General features: G+C 45.9%; 1 protein-coding gene and 1 long non-coding RNA gene across 8 annotated transcripts; one reads left to right on the top strand and one right to left on the bottom strand.

Moving 5' to 3' along the window:
- Positions 1-2,800: 2,800 nt before the first annotated feature.
- Positions 2,801-16,271, bottom strand: LOC109280627 (uncharacterized). Its single transcript, XR_009455642.1, has 3 exons — positions 16,029-16,271; positions 12,276-12,357; positions 2,801-11,972 (listed from the first exon to the last, which is right to left on the bottom strand). It is a non-coding gene; the product is annotated as an uncharacterized LOC109280627 (long non-coding RNA).
- Positions 11,966-20,664, top strand: LOC102565391 (zinc finger protein 568). 7 transcript variants are annotated; one of them, XM_019477441.2, is made up of 5 exons: positions 16,364-16,528; positions 17,472-17,552; positions 18,265-18,391; positions 18,799-18,918; positions 19,217-20,664. In XM_019477441.2, exons 2-5 carry the CDS (start codon positions 17,529-17,531, stop codon positions 20,233-20,235), a joined length of 1,290 nt encoding a protein of 429 aa, XP_019332986.2. In that variant the 5' UTR covers positions 16,364-16,528; positions 17,472-17,528; the 3' UTR covers positions 20,236-20,664. The 7 variants fall into 7 exon arrangements, with proteins under 7 accessions (XP_059570855.1, XP_019332986.2, XP_019332987.2 ...); XM_019477439.2 differs by lacking the exon at positions 16,364-16,528 and adding an exon at positions 16,535-16,766; XM_059714872.1 differs by lacking the exons at positions 16,364-16,528; positions 17,472-17,552 and adding an exon at positions 11,966-12,055.
- The last annotated feature ends 594 nt before the right edge of the window (positions 20,665-21,258 follow it).

Genomic DNA, 21,258 nt, shown 5'->3' with positions numbered 1-21,258 from the left:
CACAGAACTTGCAGCTTTTGACAATCTGCTTCCTTTTAGTTAATGCACCTACAGAAAGGATCAGAGCTGCTTCCTTTAATGTGTCCTCAGCTCCTGGTGGGAGGGATCTGCTCCTGTTGTGGAACAGATTAAGGAGGGTTGCACAGGAAAAAGGGAGATGAGCACAGAGTGGGGTTTCCATTTAGTGCCTGCAGGAGGAGATGCCAGGAGGAGGAAGGATGAAATATTGCATGGGGGATGGAACGGACAAAGAGTGGAAAGAAGGACTATAAAATGCAGTGTATTTCCCATTTCTGTGCAGAAAGGGAAGTGATGGTGGGAAGTGCATGGGGGTTACTCTAAGAATTTGTCTACACTTACAATTTGTCCACGGTTAACTTGAGATATTTTGCCATAGCACCGCCCATCCTTAATGCTTTACACAGAATCCTTTGGCATTTTACATTTTTATCACTCCTACTCTAGAGATTGATTTACTGAGAAGTAAAATAAGTATCACTGCTGCAAAGCAGAGGTACATGCATCCCTTTCTTCAGCTCCCGCGGTGTATCCATCCAGCCAGTATCACAGAAAGGCAAAAGAGCTCCAGCAGAGCAACAGAATGCCAAGCTCATGCCAGCAGGTATGGAGCTGGGTCTTGTTCTTGCTAAAGATACCTACCAGCCTTCCTTTTTGTGGTCTCCTTGCTTGAACTTAAAAATCTAGGGTCTCAGTGAGCCCCAGAACAAGATGTCACCAAGACACTGGGCTTCCAAATCACGGCCAAAAGGTTATCTGAAATCTCTGCTGACGAGCCAGATGGAGGCAGGGGGCACTTCCAGTAAGAATGACCTGACACATATGCAACTATAAGGGAAGTGAAGGATTTAACTATGTTTCTAAGCAGGTGCAGGTAAAGCCCTTCTCCCCTGGGCTTTTAGGTCCACCAACTAATTTCCCAAAATAGCTGTAAGAGAGCCAACACACTCTTCTACTCTTTTTAATATTTGCAAATGTGCCACCATCATTTGGCTTTCTAGGTGCTACCTTACATTTCCTGATCCTGGTGCTTATTGTTCTCTCTTGCGGCTGGTCACCCTTGAAATCCCCTGACGTGACGGCACATTGCATGAGTTAGCAGGGAAAATAGTTGAAGGGAAGGTATTTTTTTTTAGCAGCATAGACAAGAAAGTCATAGGTTCTTTTTCTCTGGCTCATGGGTTTATTAATGCCTTTAGCTTCAAGTGATGGTATTATTAGGTAAATGGCTCAAACATATGTTAAACCTATTTCTTTCAGAAAAACACAAAGCTCTGTAAGAAATTCACACCTGCTCCCTTCAGAGTTACTGAACAGAAGTAAAAACAAAGATTGTTTAAAAAAAAGTAAAAAGGATAATTAAAAGCTAACAGTATACAGGGATGTATTAACAAGAGCATCATACGAGAATCTCAGGAAGTGACTTCTACTATATTGAGCACTGGTAAGGCCTTATCTTTAGTGTTCACTGTGTTGTAGGCACTAAACTTCAAGATGTGGGTAAATTACAAAGCATCCAAAGGAAAGCAAAATGATCAGAGGTCCTGAAAACATGTTATGTGAGAAAAGATGGAAGAACTGGGATTATTTAGGTTAGGGAAGACTGGGGAGGGGGCATGGCAGTGTTGAAATACAAAAAAAAAGGGTTGTTCTAGAAAGAGAACAATGAATGCTCATACAGAGACTTGTTAGATACTAGGACAAACTATCTAACTATACCGGGGATTAAGTACTAGAATAGATTCTCTGGAGAGGTTGTGGAGTCTCTGTTTCTGGATGTTTGTACGTATAGGGTACACAGACATTTGTCCAGTACTCTTTAGACAGAAAGTGATCCTCCTTTCAGTGGCATAATAGACCAGATGATGCCTTAGTTAAGAAACTTCCTTCTAGCCTTATTTTTATCATAATTTAGAGCAGGTAGACATTTTTTAGTCTTCAATCTTGACATCAGGTTTCTCCCTCTACGCTTTGATCTTTCAGATGAACAGTCCTGTCATTTTACAACTTCACGGTGTGCTAAGTATTTCTCCCATTCCCAACATCCAATGAAGGTTGCATAAATCCAAGAAAAACAATGTAAAAACAAACTGACTGATGATGCTGCCATTCTTCCAATGCCCATAGATACCATCAGAGCAAAAATGTCATTCTTCTGACAGAACACAGGTCAGGTAGTCTCAAGATCCTTATGGGACTTTCCAGACCACCCCCCTTAACACTATTGATCCTTCTACTATGACCAACCAGACCTTGGAGCATCCTGGAAAAAATACCCTTTTTGGCAGATGAACTGTGTGCCCTAGTGCCGGGGCTCTAAACACAGGCATGTGGGTCCCAGCAATGGCCTCAAAAAGGTTTGTGCATCCCAATCATGCAAATGCATAAGAATAACTCAATGGCTTTGCCCTGCATTATTACCTGTGAAATCAACACCTTAATAGCATCAAAAATCTCCACAAGCCCAACAGCTAATCTACCAAAACCAAGCAGCTTAGGTTGGTTGTGGTCAGGAACAACTTCCCAGATAGTGACAGTCATGCACTTATGCCTTGGCGTGAGGTCTCATGTAGGTATCCAGCTGATGAAGTCCCAATATGGGCTCTGCACAGATTTCTACAAAAGTCAATTTTGACATCCTGAAGGTCTGTCACCAGAACTGGTCATCTCAGGTTTGAAGTACTATCCCATTTCACCAGTCAGTACTCTTTGTACTGTGAGCCATCTTTAGTCAGATTAAGGGAATTTGGCTCTAAGAAAAAAAACAAACCACCATCTCAGATTGTTAGGGAAAGCATTTTTATGAAAGTCATAGGATGCAGTTAAACACAAACAAAATATATATGCTTAATGAGAGTTAGGGCAACATCAGGACACTCTTCATCATACAGGACTGAAAGGAAAAGTCTCCAGTGTCTTTTGCCATCATTACACTGACAACAAAATCCTGGATAATATCCTCTAACACCTTTTACATCCACAACTAATGGACACCAGAAAGCAATACTTATTCCAAAATCATACAATGCATACTGGAATGCTAGCCCTGCATGATGCAGCAGTACTCTCACATCAACAATTAGATCAGGGCAGTCTGCTCTCCCACTGCCCATACATTTAGGATGTGCTGGAGTCACAGCTGAAGTTCTACATCAGAACAAGCATTGGATGGAAGTGGAGGGCACTTGGATTGAAGTCTGTTGAAGACTGACAACTTCTGGGGTCCAGGACAGTTACTCTCTCACACCTAGGGTCAGAATAGTCCTATCCCCAACACCCAAACTTCCTCTCAGGAGTTATGGCCATCCAGATACAATCCAGTTTCCAAAAATTCCACTCTCCTGCCCAGACTCATGCCACCAGCATGCTACAAGGAACTGCAACCTGGCAGTGCTCAAGAGCCCATCCTGAGCTAACCTTAGATCCCATTATTCCCAGACGGGATTTAGACATATGTTCATGGAAGGGAGACTTAACCTGAGGTGCCAACCCCCTCTCTAAAAATAGGCCTCCTTGGGGGGCAATAATGTCCCAGAGGGTATGCTCTGTGGAATCAAGCGTTTGGGCATTCAGTGGTCCCAAGAAGAAAGCAGCCTGGGGGCAATCAGTATTAAGGTTCCCTCCTCTACCCCACTATCCCAGTGGTATCTGGGTCATCATTCCCAGAAGGTGAATGTAGCAGACTCATGAACAAAAAAATTATGCCACAGTAGGGACGTCTACACCAGTGGCTCCCAACCTTGGGTCAAGACCCAAATCAGGGTTGCAGGGGATCCACCCCTCACTCCGCCCCTTCCGCCTGCGGGGCTCTCCCAGCACATGGTCAGCACGGCTTTTGCCACCACTACCCCCCAACAATCCCAGCCCAGCCTGGGCTCTGCTGGTGCTGCTGGGCACAAGTGAGTTGGCAGTGGGAACAGGGTCACAACCTGGATTTAGGGTCACAGAAAAAAAAAAAGGTTGGGAGCCACTGGTCTACATGTTCATTAGTACACCATAGTTACAGTGCATTAAGTTTACTTAGTACTTGCATAACCAAGTACTAAATCAATGTGAAGTAACTGGTGCTACTGCGCAGTAGCACTGGCACATGGCTTTTTAGTGACAGTAACTGTGCAACAGCCTAATACTACTGTGCAGTAGCACATTAGCACGGTTTTTGCCCTGCACAATACTGCACAGTAGAATTAGCCTAATTCTAGTGCACAGTTAGCGCCTTGTGAAGACACACTTGATGATCATCTATTGACTGTAGATTCTCTGGTGCCTAATGATGTGCAAACTCCAACAAAAGCATTTCTCACAGAGAGGACATGTGTAGGGTTTCTTGCCTGTGTGGACTCTGATGCCAAATGAGCAGTGAGTTTGACCAGAACCCTTTCCTGCACTTGGGCATTTACAGGACCTCTCTTCTGTGTGGACTTGTTAGGGCCTAATGAAGCCTGAGCCACCAGCGAACTGCTTCCCATATTCAGAGCAGCGAAAGTGTCTCTCTCCCATGTGGATTCTCTGATATCTCGTAAGGACTGAGTTGTGGGTGAAGCTGCCCACATATTCAGGGCATTGATACAGCTCCTCTTCCATGTTCACTGGCTTGTGTTTTAGATGGGGTGACTGCACACTGAAGCTTTCTGCACATTTGGGAAACTAATAATGGCCCTCTCCCACATTGGTTCCCTAAGGTGTAAGAAAGCGCTGGCCTATGTATCTCTCCTGCGTGGCTTCTCTTGTGTTTAATAAGGCCTGAGGTGCTAGCATAACTTTTCCCACAGACCAGACATTTGTAGGGTCTTTCCCCTGTGTGGCTTCTCTGGTGTCGGGTGAGGTGGGAGCTCAGGCGGCAGCTCTTTCTGCAGTCCAGGCAGTGGTAGGGTTTCTCCCCCGTGTGGATTCTCTTGTGTGCAATGCGCCTGAGCTTACAACAGAGCTTTTCCCACAATCATGACATTTATGGGGTTTCACCCCCATATGGATTCTCTGATGAACTATGAGGGTTGATCTCCAATTGAAGTTCTTCCCACACTCCATACATTCAAAGGGTCTCTCTCCCATGTGCAGTCTCCGGTGCACAATGAGGTCTTGGCTAAAGCTGAAGTGTTACCTGCAGTCAGGGCATTTATTAGGGTTGCCTGCACTGTGCGTTGCCCCATGGGCAAGAAGGTAGGAGCTCACTCGAAAGCTCTTTCCGCAGACAAGGCGCTCACAGGGCTTCTCTCCTGTATAGATTTTGTGATGGATACTGAGGGTGGAGCTCAGGCAGAAGCATTTGCCACAGTCATGGCATTTGTAGGGCTTCTCTCCAGTGTGGATTCTCTGATGTGCGACGAGGTGCGAGTTCACACTGAAGCTGTTCCCACACTCAGGGCATTTAAAGGGCTTCTCTCCAGTGTGGATTCTCCAATGTACTGTAAGGATTGATCTCTTATTAAAGCTTTTCCCACACTCTGGGCACTTATAGGTTTTCCCTGGTGTCTGGATTTTCTTTTGGGCTTTCCTAGCCTTGGCTTTCCCCATAGCTCTTCTGCTAAGGGAAGTGGTTTCATTCCACAACTCTTCCATGGTGTTTTCCTACCCTTCTGGCTTGGCTTGGCTTGGCTTGGCTTGGCCTGACTCTCACAGGTCACCATTTATGCCAGTCCTTGGGAATCACCCCCTTTGGATATGCCCAGTAATGACCCGTACGGTTCCAGTCCCGGCGGACAGTTGTCCTCCATTTCATTCACCATCCCATCATCTACTGGAATGAAAAGGAAACTTCAATATCAGAGTTATTCCCCATAGTCAGAAGTTAAAAACTCTTTTAGGTGAAATGGCAGAACAAAATAATATGGTCTGAAATTTGGTGGCCAGTCCCTCAAAGCAGAGGGTCTAGTTCTTTTTCCACAAGGGACTTGAGCACTTGGGTAAGGAAGTGGGGAGCACATAGAATATGGGGATGCTGGAACAAGTCATTCAGTCAGGGATGGGAGATGGGAACAACCCCTGCCATCAGGAAGTGATTTCTGAAGGGGGAACTGAAATGGGGCAGAAGCAGGGTCTGGCTTTTTCCCCTTCTGTCTCTCATCTTGTTCACAGGACAGTGACTGCCAGGGAGATTACAAGAAACAGATCCAAGCTGGACTGGGAGCCAGTAATCTCACTTCTGCTTTATTCTTCTCCTTCCCTTTTCAGTGTCCCCCTCCCTTTCTTCCTGCTTCCCCTCTTCTATCACCTCTAGCTGGAACACTTGATTTGTCTTGTCCCCAGGGCATTTTTCTCTTTAAACCAGATCAGCTCCTACCAGCATTACTAGGAGTCAGAGCCCGTTGGTGTCAGTGACACAGCAGCCCTTCCCCTTGCCGATCCCAGGGGAGAATTATTGAGCAAGGAGAGACTGTGTGTATAGAAAGTCCCTGTTCTGCTTGCCCCCAGCACTTTTCCCAAGGTCTCTCTTCACTACCTGGAGTCTCCAGCTCAGAAGTTAATGTCCGCAGAGCCGGGGGGTGCCCCAAGGGGCTGATTCCAGCCACCGGAGACAATCCCCAGACCTTCACTAGGCACCAAAGGGCTTTAATGAAGGGCTTTCTCCAGCACAGACTCCACTGGAGGGCAGCAGCTGCTCAGCCCAGGCTCCCAGAGCAGCACGAAGAAAGGAGCATTAAGGAGCAAACCAGGAAGCTCAACCCCCTAAATCCCGAGCGGGGAGAGTAAAGATAGCAACCACATCTCCTTTAGCAATAATCCAAGCTGTCAGACCACAGGAGTTATTGAGACAAATATGTTTGCAAAGAAAGCAAGTCTGCTATATCATGACTCATCCTCACATGCTAGGTGAAGGCTGGTCTCTTAAAAGGACTCGCTCTCACCTGCCATGATTGGCTATCCCATCTTTCAACCCCATGGGCCCATGCCACACCAGAAGTAGGAAGGTTTAGGGCAGGGTTCAGCAACTAATGGCCTGCTGGATCCAGCCCACAGAACCATTGAATTCAGCCTGTGGTTTTATTTTTTGGCTTGATAGTTGGCCTTGTCTCCCTGAATCAGTAATTATAACGATGTATCTGCCTCTCCCACAATACCTGGCTCTGATGCTCTGGGAAGCAAAGGGAGATAAATGAAAGTGGGTCTTTGTATGTAATGCACAAGCAGTGATAAAATAGCTCTATTGCTTTCCAATCTCCTTTCCAAACTAAGGGTGTTTTCTTTAGCTCTTTTATAACAGCCAGAGACCAGCACGATTTGCCCTACATACACAATAAATAGTATTTCACACTTGCCAAAAAGGCAATGGATTCCTTGGCAGGCCTTAGAATTTCTGGATTGCATGCTTAATGGGATCTGGGCAATTTACCTGATACTACACCATGTTGGCTCAAATCTAAAACTCTTGAGTTGCAAACATTGTTTTGGTGCTTGCTCTTATCTGTATCTACTGGTTCAGTAAAAATGCCTCCACTTCAAACCATCTCCATGTTCACGCACGTAGTGCTGCTATTGCGTTAAGCAGTTGCAGGAGTGATTGGGCACAGAAGACAGCAATAAGTGGCAAGGGATGGAGCAGGACAGTGTTAGCCAGAAAGCTTATGGGTGTTTGTGTATTTGGATATATTGAAAAATAGAAAATGAGGCAAAGATTTTCTTCATTCTCCAGTGCAGCTGCTGTTTCATGCCATGGTGGTGTAATTGAACTAGAGACATTAAATTTACAGGAGGCAGAGAGAAGGTAGACATCTCCTATACAGAGTATCAGGGCCAGACCAAGATGGCAGGGTCTTTCTATTATTTACCAGGGAATATAACCCTCCCCTAGATGGTTGTATTGCAATACATCAGAAAAGGGTTGTGCAACTCAAACTTCACTTTCTGGTCACCACTAATGGGGTGCTCTCTCAGAGGCTAGGAGGCATCAGCACACTTGCAAGCAGAAAATTGGGCTATACATACGGGTGCAGGAATAGATAACAACTCACCACATAGTGAGAACACAAGGTGCCACTGCTTTGTTTTCAAATCCTTTTTCCTCTAATAAGGTGGTTTAATAAATATTTTGGGGGGATCACTGAAACTGTTCTGGGAGGATCACATGCAACCTGTATGCTGTGCATCCCTGTGTCAGACACTTGTGGATTTGGTCCCTCTCCACTCTGTATAGCTGAGATCCCAGATGACCCTCTGGTTGTGATTTGGGGTTCTGGGTCTCTGTTAGAGTGTCCTGCCCTGGGATTTACCGAAGCCTTGGGGCGGAGGGAACAGTTTAGGACAAGTTGGAGAGTCTGCAAAATGTATAGTTGAGTAGTGGGGTCCTCAGCAAAAGTAACATCCAGTGCCTTGTTTAAACAGAAGATGTTAGCTCTGCAGAAGCCCCTTCTGTGGCCTTGCCTGGGGTACTAAGTTTGCTCCTAATGTGTATTCAGTATGTAATCTTCTTGTATGGCTATGACAAGCGGCTGCCTTTTAGAAGGGCCCTGAGGGCAGTGAAATCCAGGCCCTCAGTATTCGACTGCTCTGAAACATAAAGCTTGACTGCAGAATAGTATGGGATAAATGACACAAAGCACTAAATTAGCAAGGGAATGTGTGCATACCTCTTTTGCTGCAGATAAACTCATCTCACACCTCCATAAACCAGCTTTCAGAATAGGTTTAATAGCACTTATTAAAATGCCACAGGATTTGCAGTAAAGTACTGCCAATAGATGGCAAAATAAGTCAGCTTAACCCTCAACATCTTCCAATCATGTGTCTCTTCACCTACAAGCTCCAAGTCATCCTGACCCACCATCCCCTGCTCCAAACAGTAGCCAGGCCATTTGTATGCTTTTGTGCAAATGTAGTTCTTTCTTGTTCTCTAAATATGCAAATGAACAACTGCTAGTTAAGCTTTCTGCATCTTGCCCCATGCTCCTCTATTTCTGTCATCCTTAGCCTCTCAAGATGTAGGTACTGTGGGGTTTAACAAGAGGTTTGTTTGAAGGAAAGGCACTTTTGCTGTAACAGCAGACACAGTCAAGAAAGAGAGTTAGAATCATTTCCTGGCTTGCAGTATCAATAATGGCATCAGCCACGAGCAAGTGTGAGAAGTATTAATGTCTAAATCAGGGGTTAGCAACTGTGAAGACATTTTATCCAGTCTGCCAAGCCAGGGTGGCAGCAATGGAGAAAACTGATGTCAGTGTTAAAAGAAATTAGTGGCAGCCAGCAATGGTAGCCCACCTTTTAACCAAGCTGAATTAATTCAGTTCACCATTGCTTTAAGACTGCTGACCCTTTGGCTAAATCATCTGATGCTACTTAGGACACTTCCAAGTTTACCATGGACATGGAAGAGGCTAGATGTAGGGGATTCCTAAAAAGAAAAAAACACTGATTTTATCACCTCTGGTACAGAGATTTACAATTCAGTGAATATCTTATACTTTTTCTTTCTCTATTGCCATAGCAGTGGCATTGCAAAGAGGTAGATAAGGAGGACAGGGGGATTTGATAACAGTCTTCAAATACCTGAAGGGCAATTATAGAAAAGATGAAGACTGATTGTTCTCTGTGGCCATAGGACTAGGAGCAATGGTCTCAAGCTGTAGCAAAAGAAATTTAGGTTGGATGTTAGAAAGCGCTTTCAATCTATGAGCCCACTGACAGATATTAAGTTAAAGGTTCATGGGATATGAAGTGTGATCCTAACAATTGCAAATCCTATTTTTAATTCTGAAAACCAGTCCAGGCTTCCTAAAGATCAATGCTAACTGACTGACAATTGCTGGTGCTCTATTATAACCACACACACCCCCCGCCCCTACTCCCCAAACCTCCATGTGGAGTAGTAGACGATACCATATGTCTGTGTTTCCTGATTTCCAGTAATTTAAACTAGTACTGTACTCATCACAGTTTGAAAAAGCATGACTTGTTGGCAACTATATCTCTTGAGTTACTTAAGCTTCTGGCAGTGAATTTTACTTGTTTTCTGAGTAAGGGCTTGTCTACGTAGGGGACATAAATGGTAAAACAACACTTTAGTTTAATTACATTGGTTTGGTTAAGTTGGACTAACTCCCACTTATGAAATAACAGCTGCTTTTTCCAGTTTAGCACATATTCCTTTCAAAGTTTCCTCTCCCGTAGATTGTGACCATCCAGCAACACCATCTTCCAATTATTCCATTCTCCTGCTCAGGGGTGCCAGCAGGCAGCACACGTGCCACAAGTGGAACAGGCAGTCTCTGTGGCACAATGCAAATCTGGAACAGGACATGCAGCGCAGCAGCAGATGGAGGATGGGGCAAAAAGCAGAGCAGCAGATGGGGCAGGGGAAGGGAATCAGAATGACTCTTGGGGAAAGTGCAGGACTAATTTGTGGATGCCTGCCAAAAAGGTTGGCCCCCACTGCTCCTGCCTAGCCCAATCCCCCTGCCATCATGCCTCATGGATCCTCAATTTCTCAATGTCCCCTCCATTGCCAGCCATAGATCCCACAGTCCCAGAGATCTGAATGGGGCCAAACCATGACAGAGGAAAGGGTCTGTCCTCAGCATGGATACTTTGGTGTCTAATAAGGGCTGAGTTCACACAGAAGCCTCCACACAGGTGGGACATTTATAAGGCCGGACTTCCGAGTGGATTCTCCTGTGTCTTACAAGAGTTGAGCTGTCGTTGTACCTCTTGCCGCACTCGGGGCATTTAAAGAGTCTCTCACCCATTTGGATTCTCTGATGTTTCATGAGAGCTGAGCTGTGACTAAAGCTTTTCTCACACTTGGGACAGTTATAGGGTTTCTCCCCTGTGTGTATGGTCTTGTGTTTAATAAGGACTAACTTCACAGTGAAGGCTTTCCCACAGTCAGGACACTGATAACATCCCTCTCTTGCGTGGGTTCCCTGCAGTGTAACCATTACTGGCCTCTGTTTCTCTCCTGTGTGGATCCATTTGTGTTTAATAAGGCCTGAGCTGTCAGTGTAGCTTTCCCCGCAGACCAGGCACTTGTAGAGTCTTTCCTCCATGTGGCTTCTCTGGTGTCCGGTGAGGTGTGAGCTCAGGCGGAAGCTCGTCCCGCAGTCCAGGCAGTGGTAGGGTTTCTCCTCCATGTTGATTCTCAGGTGTCTAAGATGGTCTGAGCTGTTGCTGAAGCTCTTTCCACAGTCTGGGCAGTGGTAGGACTTCTCACCCGCATGGCTCCTCCAGTAGGTAATAAGGTGAGTGTAGCATTTCTCATAGTCCATACATTTAAAGGGTCTCTCTCCCGCGTGGATTCTCTGGTGCACGATAAGGGCTCGACTCATGCTGAAGTGTTTCCCGCAGTTGGGGCATCTAAAGGGTTTGTCTGCATGGTGCGTTGCCCCATGGGCAAGATAGGAGCTCACTCAGAAGCTCTTCCCACACCCCAGGCACTCGTAGGGCTTCTCTCCCGTGTGGATTTGCTGGTGCATGCTGAGCATGGAGCTCAGGCAGAAGTTTTTCCCACACTCGTGGCATCTGTGGGGTTTCTCTCCTGTGTGGATCCTCTAGTGTTTGATCAGGGTTGATCTCATACTGAAGTTCTTCCTGCAGCCAGGGCACTCATAGGGTTTCTCTGCAGCATGGATTCTCTGGTGCAGGATCAAGAAGGATCTCCTATTAAAGATTTCCCCACACTCCACGCATTTATAGGGTTTGTCTCCAATATGAAGTCTGATGTACAAGGAGGTCTGAGCTCCCACTGAAGCTTTGCCTGCAGTGAGTGCAGTTAAAGGGTTCCTCTGCCATGTAGTTTCTTGAATGGGGTTTGGCCTCCCTGCAATCTCTCATGGTGGACATAGGCTTGTCTGGTGGATCTTCTATAAGGCGGTATTCCTGACCTTCTGGCTTGCATCGCTTCTCATAGGTCACTGCCTGCTCAGGATGCTGGGAAACCTTCTCTTGAGATCTGCATGAAAACATCTCATACAGCTTTGTCTCCTGCTGAGAGTTCCCTTCCTTGTCAATCACCGTCCTATCATCTGCTGGAATAAAGAGGAGATAGCCACACCCAAGTCATTTTTTGTTCTGGAAAATAAAGAATCATGAAAATCGAGGAATAGCCCAAGTAAGTAAAAAGAAGATGACAACGATCTGAAATTGGGGGTCAAATCTGACAAAGGAACCACTTCTTCTACCAAATGTTATCTGAACACCCAGAAGATGTTGATACCTGCTATGACAATGGGACCTCAGCTGAGGGGAGCTCAAGTTGCTTTCTATAAATGCCAGCCGATTCCTGTACCCATTCATATTTTCCAAATTAGCTTTCCAAACAGACAACTCACCTGTGCACGCAACTCTCAGGCTTTGTTTTTCCTCTGCGTCCAGTGTGCCTCATTACACCATCTCGTGCTCCATAAGAAAGCTCTGTAGAAAAAGTATGCCCTGCTTATATGGAGTTTGAATTCTGCGCACCCTGGGTTTATACACATATATGTATCCTTGTTTGATTTTTTTCCCTGAAGTTTTATTAGGAAATGCCATAACATTTTAAAAATTAGGTTAAATTGTTTAAAATTCTGTGTTTAAAAAATTACAGCATTTGATTAAATAGGTTAAAATTAGGCACAACATTTTCTGTTGGGGAGTATGAAATTTTATTTCTCTCCCCCAATGCAGGCCAATTCCACATTGGTTTGTCATTACAGCAGGGCTCTGTAAACACGGGCAGTGGATAGGGAGCGAGCGATAGTGGATAGGGAGCGAGAGATCTGCGTTCTAGTCACCATTCAGTCACTGATTTGAGGAGCTACAGCCTCTTACTCCCTGTTGTTTCCTTGAAATGAAGAGAATAACATACACGTCCCCAACTGTTCTGATCTCAGGAATCAGATGCCAAAAATGAAGTGATTTTTAAAAATAATAGATACTGGGTTCTTTATGTTGGCTTCCTGTTTTTAGCACCTTTTAGCCTCATGTTTTCTCTGCTAACATACTAACAACAAAGGGAGTATGTCACTTAGTTCACTTTTTAATCAAAAGCCACGTACTTGTGTAAATACAGGACTGTTGAATTCGCTGAACAAAAAAGGAAAGAGGATCAGTGGGTGCGTCTACACAAGACACTTAATGCACAGTAGACTTAATTCTACTGTGCATTAGCATGTCACAGCAAAAGCCATGCTAATGTGCCGTGAAATTAGCCTACTGCACATTAAGCATCACAAATTCCCCCACCTCCAGGCTTAATTGGCTAACATTGTGTTTTATGTAACCTAGTTGTGTTCCCCTCCTCACCCCCATTCGTCTTGTTAGTCCCTCATTCAGGTGCTCTGTATTTCCCTATTGGCTTTGTCATCTTTTTGGGTTCATAACTCTTAGCATCTACTAATAAAATTCAATCTACTTACCAAAGACTTTTATATAGATTAAAATTAGACATATGGTTAACTTTATGTAGTGTGGATATCCCCATAGATACCAGAGTTGTGTGCGTCTCAGCAACCAGATAACGTGCATTATAGGAAAAGTTTAAAAAAAACACACACACATTTTTAAATGCAAAATGAAAATTAAAAAATCACAATGAGAACAAAGGAAGTCCTGTGATAGAAAACAATGATGGCAGCTGGGCACTGATGACATTGTGACTCACTCTTGACTGTGTCAGGAGCTATCAGAGCAGTCAGAACAACATATAACCGCCTAAAAAAATTGTGGCAAATACACTCCAGCATAACAAAAGAACAACAGTATGTATTTGTATAGGTTAAAATTATTTATTTATTAGATTTATATCCCTCCGTATCCAAAAGGCTCAGAGCAGTTTACAATTAAAAAAACCCATGGACAACGGGATTAGTACAGTAACATACATTGCATTATTCATGATTTTAAAAAAAGATTTATCTAATTCATGGAATAAAAATAAAACCCATATGGATAACATCTTTGGACAACAAGTTGAAAACAAGCTTGTAACTCAGGAATCACTCTGTAAGGACTTAGCTACTAGCATTGATTATTATTTTCAATTATTGCTATTAAAACCTTAAATTAAGTAACACAATGACAACCTTAAGCACTGTGCTAACCAAAGCAAATGATGGTGAGCAAAGAAGAAAATGTCAGAAAAAAATATCAGGGAAATACTACCTTTAAATAAATACCTGGAGTCAAAGTTCATCTAGAGTGGATCATATGAGATGGAGTAGCATTCCAGAAAGAAGAAGAGTAAATCTTAAAACAAATTTCTGAGCTGCTATGACTATGGGTTAAATCCTATATCACGTTATATGCCTAAGTGGTCCATACTGAGCAACTTTACTGCAGTTATTGTCACTTAAGACACCGTTTGGGATACTATTTTGTCACAGGAAGAAACAGAATTACCTGCCAAATGAAAAATGAAGGAGGAGGGCCTTCTCACCTTTTAGCCCAACAGGTGAATGGCCAAGACACTTGAGAGAAATCTGGATCTTTGGCTCCCCTCACTCAGAGGGGTTTGAACCTGTAACTTCTCCTTCCCACCAAAATGCTCTGATTACAAGGCCATTGGCCAGGCATCCCAGTCCCCTTCCCAGCCTTCCTCTTGAAGCTGGTTCACTGCATGGTGTATTTAATAGTCACTGGCAGAAGCATAGCACACAAACTGAGCACCCAGGGCAGGGGAGGGGAGGGGAGTGGGCTCCTCAAAAGTGGAGGGGACACCATTCCCACTCACTCCCCTACCCCCAAATACACCATATGGTGCTTCATTGTGCTTATGACTCTGGGTCATAGAATCATAAAAAATGAGGATTGAAAGGGACCTCAGGAGGTCACATCTAGTCCAACCCCCTGCTCAAAGCAGAACCACCACCAAGCAGATCATCCCAGCCAAGGCTTTGTCTAGCCAGGTCTTAAAAACCTCCAAGGAGGTTGCCCTCCACTGGATTCTCTCCAATTTGTCCATGTCTTTTCTGCAGTGTAGGGCTCAAAACTGGACACAGTACTCCAGATGTGGCCTTACTAGTGCCGAATAAAGGGGAAAAAATCACTCCCCACAATTTGCTGGCAACACGTCTACTAATGCAGCCCATTATGTCGTTAGACTTCTTCGCAATAAGGGCATACTGTTTACCAAGCAGCAGCAGCAGCAGCAGCGGGCTTGCTCTACCACTGTAAAGGGTCTGGGGTAGAGAAAAGGGGAATGGGAGCACTTCCAGCATCCCCCCCACTGGCAGTCTTTGCCACAGCAAGGGAAGTTCTGCACTGCCCGTGCTAGGCCACAGGACCTGGGCAGTTCAGCATACCAAGCAGCATTTCTGGCAGGAGGGTGCACCATTCCACTTGCCCCGCTCACCCCCCAAAGATACACCCCACAATGCGAGGAAGCATCATGGAGTGTATACACCCTAGCTGTGCTTCTTCCCTTGCTACTACAAAGACTCTGGCTGGGAGGGACCCTGATGCCCCTTCCTAGTTGGGGCCATGGCAGGTGCCCCACTCACCCCACCCTAGTTACACTATTGTTCACTGAATCAAGTGGATAAACAGCACTGGGCAAGTTTCTGCCTCCCTAGGAGAAGGGGCCTAGAATATAATTCAGGGTCCCTTCCTTTCAGAGCATCTCACCAAATCCTATGCTCTTGTGTTCTTCATTGTGGTTGTCTGTATCTCTCCCTCTTGATTTCCCAGGGAACCAGATTCAAGAGGAAGGCTAGAGAGGAGTCACCAGGGGATCAGACAGGGGCAGGAAGTGGCTTTCCTCTCTGCTTCTCACCTTATGTATAGGACAGTGACTCTGCCTAGGGAGGCTGTAGTGAATGCATCTGGGATGAGCTGGGACCTGGGCATCTCTCCTGCTGCTGCATCCAATCTCTCCTTTTCTGTTCCTGCCTCTCCTGTCACTCATCCACTCCTGCATTTACTCTTTGGTAGCTGAATCAACTGCCACAAGTGCCAGCAGGAACAAGAGACTATTTGTGTGTCTGACAGTGGCAGATCTGGGTCTCTGACACCCATGGAGCAGAGATAGGAGTGAGGAAGGAGTTGTGTGTACATAAAGCCACTTTCCCTGCCCAGTCCCAGCACTTTCCCAGTAATTTCTGCATTACCTGGAGGCGTTTTGACTCAGGAGTGGGTGTCAGCAAAGTCCAGGGCTGCCCTAGAGGGCTAGGTCCAGTTACCAGAGTAAATACCCTCCTCAGCTGAGCCCCACAGGAGTTTTAACAAGGACTGGCTACAATCAGACGTTGCTGAGGGGAGCTGCAGCTGCTTATCCTGGGACCTCAGACCACAACGGAGAAGGAAGCAGTAACAACAGCCTGGAACCCAGGAAGCTCAATCCCCCCCATATCCGGAGCAGAGAGACAGAAAGAAAAAGAGAGAGAACAATAGCAGCCTCCTCTCCCTTAGCAATATCCAGAGCCCTCTGGTGACAGGATTTAATGAGACAAATACAGGCCAGAAATACTCCCAGCTGTTTAACAGCATCTTCTTGGCCACACTTTTGTGACCAACAGAGGGCTCTGATTGTGCACAGCAAAGCTGGATTGCAGCTCTGTGACCCCTTCTTTTGTAACCGGTGGATTCCTAGCTGAACCGGAGACACCAGGTAAAGGGGAAAGACCTCAAGGAAAATGCTAAGGACAGGCAAGACAGTGACCGTCTGCACTTACAGCCCTAGGAACCAGCACTCTCGCAACCTGTGGGAGTGTGCTTCCTTGTTAAGAAGTGTTGGTTGTAGCTGTGTTGGTCTAAGGACATAGGCAGACAAGGTTTTTTGGATAATCTGATATCTTTCAATAGACCAACTAAAATAGATGGAAAAATTCTTCTTTGCAAGCTTTCAGGTACAAACGCCCTTCCTCAGGCAGAGGGAGCATCACTTGTTAAGAATGCACCCATCAGAGGGTTCATTGATATCTTAACAAGGAAGCTTCTGCTTGAATCTGTTCCAGGGGTCAGGGAAGATGGAAGTGGTTCAGTTAGGAGAACAAAGGAAAAGATATAAGGCTTCTTGAGGGGAGACCATGAATGAAGCCACGTGGCATTTCCTTTTTCTCTGCATGGGGTAGGAGTTTAGGGGAAGATAAGAGCAATGGATGGGAGATAGGGGAAGATGGAAGAGTCTGTGTGAAATGCAGTAGATTTGACCACCCATGTTTAATTGGGGAAATTAGAGGGAGGGAAGAGTGAGTGACACAGAGGAGAAAGAAAATGGCAGGTTATTCCTAATTTAATAATCTGTCCTCATTACTAACGCCACCAGAGACATGGCAAATAGAGGTCAGAGCTAGGAGCAATGGTCTCAAGAAACAGCAGTGGAAATGTATGTTGGAGAATAGGAACTTGCTGACTATGAGGGTGGTCAAGCATTGGCACAGGCTACCTAGAGAAGTTGTAGAAACTTTATCCCTGGAAATTTTCAAAAGCAGATTGGATGGACACTAGGTTGATATGATCCTGCCTTGAGCAGGGAGGCTGGACTAGTTGAGGTCCCTTTCAGGTTTACTTTCCTATGATCCCAAGCCTTCACATCCTTCTCACCCTGACAGGCTGGAGAATAACATCCATATTTTGATCCAGATCCTCCTGGGAAAAGGGGAAGAGAAATGGCTGCAAGGGAGCCACCCCAGGTAGGGAATTTTTCAGGGAGCAGCTGAGAGGGTTTGTTCTGCAGCCAGAACTCAGATTCAACAATTCCCAGCAGCTTTGGACAGCGGTCTGGCTATTTATTGGACTCACACTGCTAGAGGCCTCAACCTATTAGCCAGAGGCTGATGTGACAGGCTAGTGGAACTATCCACCACCGTTCCTGCCCTGAAATACTGAAAAGTGACAACCGGATCATCTCCTGGAGGGTGGGAAAGGGAAATGGGAAGTGCAGGAGGTTTAGTCTGGAGGTATCATAGGTAAAACACAGGAAACGTAGAAAGGGAGGGGTCCAGGAAGGAAAATTTCTTCCGGGTTTTCTTACTGTGAGGTCACTCCTGCTGGAGTCTGGAGATGATCTTGAATGTTGCAAGATTTAAGTAATAATAAAAGTAGCACCGGCCTCACCTGCCCTCTTGATTCATATTTTGTTCCTCTATGCCAAAAATGATGAGATCATGGAAAAAGTTAAACTCCAGAGAAATATTGTGAGTCATATGATTAAATCACTGGTGTTCTCAGCTCTGGGCATCATGGTCTCCCCACAGGAACAGTGGGTTTTAACATAAACTTTCTGAAATTCCTTCTTCTCTCCAGGGAAAGGTCCCAGCTCTGTGTGGGGACAGCCTATGACTGATCTCATGAGATTCTAGCTGAGGCAGCATGTGCTGAGGTGGGGGACTCTTGTTGTTTCAGGGGTTACTGACCTTTGAAGAAGTCGCCATTTATTTCAATAAGGGGGAGTGGGCTCTGCTGGACGCCACTCAGAGAAGCATCTACAAGGACGTCATGCAGGAGAATTATGAGACCGTGGTCTCACTCAGTAAGTATTCCTGTCCCCTGCTGGGAGAAAGCTGTGGGGTCTCTGGTGTGTCCAGATGAACCTCTCCTCCAAAGTCCTCCCTAGTACACTGGGTTTCTGGGGGGAACTGTCCTGGAGTTCCTAGAATTTTTTGGAGAGAGACTATTCCTTTCAAACCCCTCCTAATCCATCCTGATCCCCACACACTTGCTCTGTCCCAGAAGCAGATCCCCTGCCCTGAATTTCCTGCCAAGAACATCACATGTCTGTCATAAACCCTATGAACTCCCTATGAACTCTTGGAGGTGGACTCCAAGAATATTTTCTCCTCCATTGGCTTGCACAGATCCTATGTTTTCCGCATATCTGCGAACAGCTCTGTCTCAGACTACCTGTAAATCTCTGGTCTTGTCTGCTTCCTTTCTGAGCCCCAGAGGTTGCAGTTCCCAAACCTGTTGTGATCACCCAGCTGGAACAGGGAGAAGAGCCATGGGTTGAAGATCTCCAGAAGTCTATGGAAAGGGAGAACCTGCAAGACATCTGCCCAGGTAAAGAGCTGCTTAAATGGACTCCCAGATCCTCCATCACTCACATAAATGGCTGGGGTTCACACCAAGTTCCCCCCGGTCCTACCTCATCTTGCTAAGATCAGGATCGTTCAGCTTAGATAAGGAAGCGCTGCTTTTGTCTTTTTTTTTTTCCTTCTGGGGAAGGAGAGGGGTAGATTTTAGCTGCTGACTCTGTTGGGGAAGACTAGAGTTTTAGGTTTTGTTTCTCCCCTTTTTGAAACTTCCATTCATCCCAGCACAGGGAATGACTTGTGCCTGCATCTTCTCTGTATCTCAGTAGGTTACGGGATGGTGAGTGAAAAGAGGAAAGAGAAACCCCCGCTGAAAAGTCCCAAGCGAGTGGCATCTCACAAGACATTTTTGTGGAGAAAGGAAAGGAATGTGGCCTGGAATCCAGAGCTGGGAGAAGTCTGGGAAGGACCACAAGTGACAGAGGGGCAGCGGAGAAACCCAGAGAAATGGAATAAATCTACTCACTGCAAGGGAGACGCGGGGAACCTCATAAAAAACCCCACGCCGCCAAAACGTGGCACTAAAGAGAAGCGGTACGAATGCGCCACATGTGGGAAAAACTTCAGCCAGAGGTCAAACCTGACTGTCCATCAGCGAACCCACACTGGGGAGAGGCCCTACAACTGCCCTCAGTGCAGCAAGGGCTTCAAGCAGAGCTCGGACCTTCTTAGGCACCAGAGAATCCACACCGGGGAGAGGCCCTACCGGTGCCTTGACTGCGGGAAAAGCTTCAATCAGAGCTCCGAATTGATCAAACACCGGCGTGTCCACACAGGGGAGATGCCGTACGACTGCCCTGAGTGCCAGAAGGGCTTCAAGCAAAGCTCAGAGCTTATCAAGCACCGGAGAATTCACACAGGGGAGAGACCCTACAGGTGCCCGGCCTGTGGAGAGAGCTTCAGCCAGAGCTCGCATCTCACTGTGCATCAGAGGATTCACACGGGAGACAGGCCCTATCACTGCCCCGACTGCGCAGAATGCTTCAGTGTGAGGTCAGCCCTTATTACCCATCGAAGGGTCCACACCGGAGAGAAACCGTTTACCTGCCCCATGTGTCATGAAAGCTTCAGCCAGAGATCAGCCCTTATCACCCATCAGAGAATCCATACAGGAGAGAGACCCTACAGATGCCACGAGTGTGGGAAAAGTTTCACCCAGGGCTCAGCGCTGATTAGACATCAAAGGATTCACACAGGAGAGACCCCCTATAAATGTACTGTCTGTGGGAAAAGCTACAAGGCAAAAGTCTCCCTCATATCGCACCAGAAACTCCATGCAGGATAAAGGGCACCGGGTACTTTACCTGGTGATGGAAGGCAAGTTTTATCGGTATTAATGCTATATTTTATTATAGAATCACAGAAAAGTAGGGCTGGAAGGGGCTTCTAGTCCAGCCTCAAGGTCAAGGCAAGATCACCCCTTACTAACTATTATCTGATGCTCCCTGCCCCTTCTTGGCTTTCTCTATTATGGGGAAATTTACTGAGCCAAAGGACTGGGTTTTAGTTGGATTATCTTAGCCCTGCCTTCAAGGTGCCCCACTCGTGCACTGTGATTGCTCCTGAAATAATTTCCCTGACAGATGTTTCTCCTTATTTCTTGGCAAGGTGGCAGTGATGCAATGTCATGTTTCAGAGCGGTCTTTGTAGCTGATGCTTATACCTTGAAAGGTTTGCTCGGTTCATTTAAATCATAATAAACATTTATTGTGAATCCCTTGTTGCCCCAGGCACAGCAGGTAGTCCCTCATTTCTTGTGCTGTAACGGTAGAGCGTCCCAGGTTGCTCTGTAGTCTGTGTGGGGTAGCAGGTAGTTGTGGGTTGAGACTAACTGTTGGGAAGAGCAAGGACTGAGTGAGCAGGGGATGCTGGTAGGACAACTGGAGCATTTTGCTTTCTCACTTCTTGTACTCCAATTTGTTCACAACCTTGGCACCTCTGCCCAAAAAATCACTCCTGGAAAGGACAGCTCCTGAATGAGCTTAATGGGAGACAGTCAGCTCACAGCTGGGGCAATGGAAGGAGAGCCCAGATCATGTGAGCCAGAAGGGATAAACCAAGGGATTGCAGAGACCTCAAAACTGGCTGTCCTGGGATAAAAGAACCAAAATCATAGAGGCCAAGGAGTACATGGGTATTTTGTGACGTGCCAGGAGTGGTCCTCTGGGGTCATGGGCTCTGTCCTGCGGTTTAGGAGGGCAATGTTGCTTTGTGAGCACAGGTTTCCAAAGCCAGTGTTTGTAACAGCATTTTATTCTTCTCTAGCCACCCTTATTATCCCCACATCAATCCCTGAGCATGGGTTTGT

Source organism: Alligator mississippiensis, chromosome 11 (assembly GCF_030867095.1).
Source record: "Alligator mississippiensis isolate rAllMis1 chromosome 11, rAllMis1, whole genome shotgun sequence".
In the NCBI taxonomy this organism is placed as follows: domain Eukaryota; kingdom Metazoa; phylum Chordata; order Crocodylia; family Alligatoridae; genus Alligator; species Alligator mississippiensis.
Note: the sequence above shows the minus strand (reverse complement) of the source record. Positions and strands in the feature narration are given on the sequence as shown.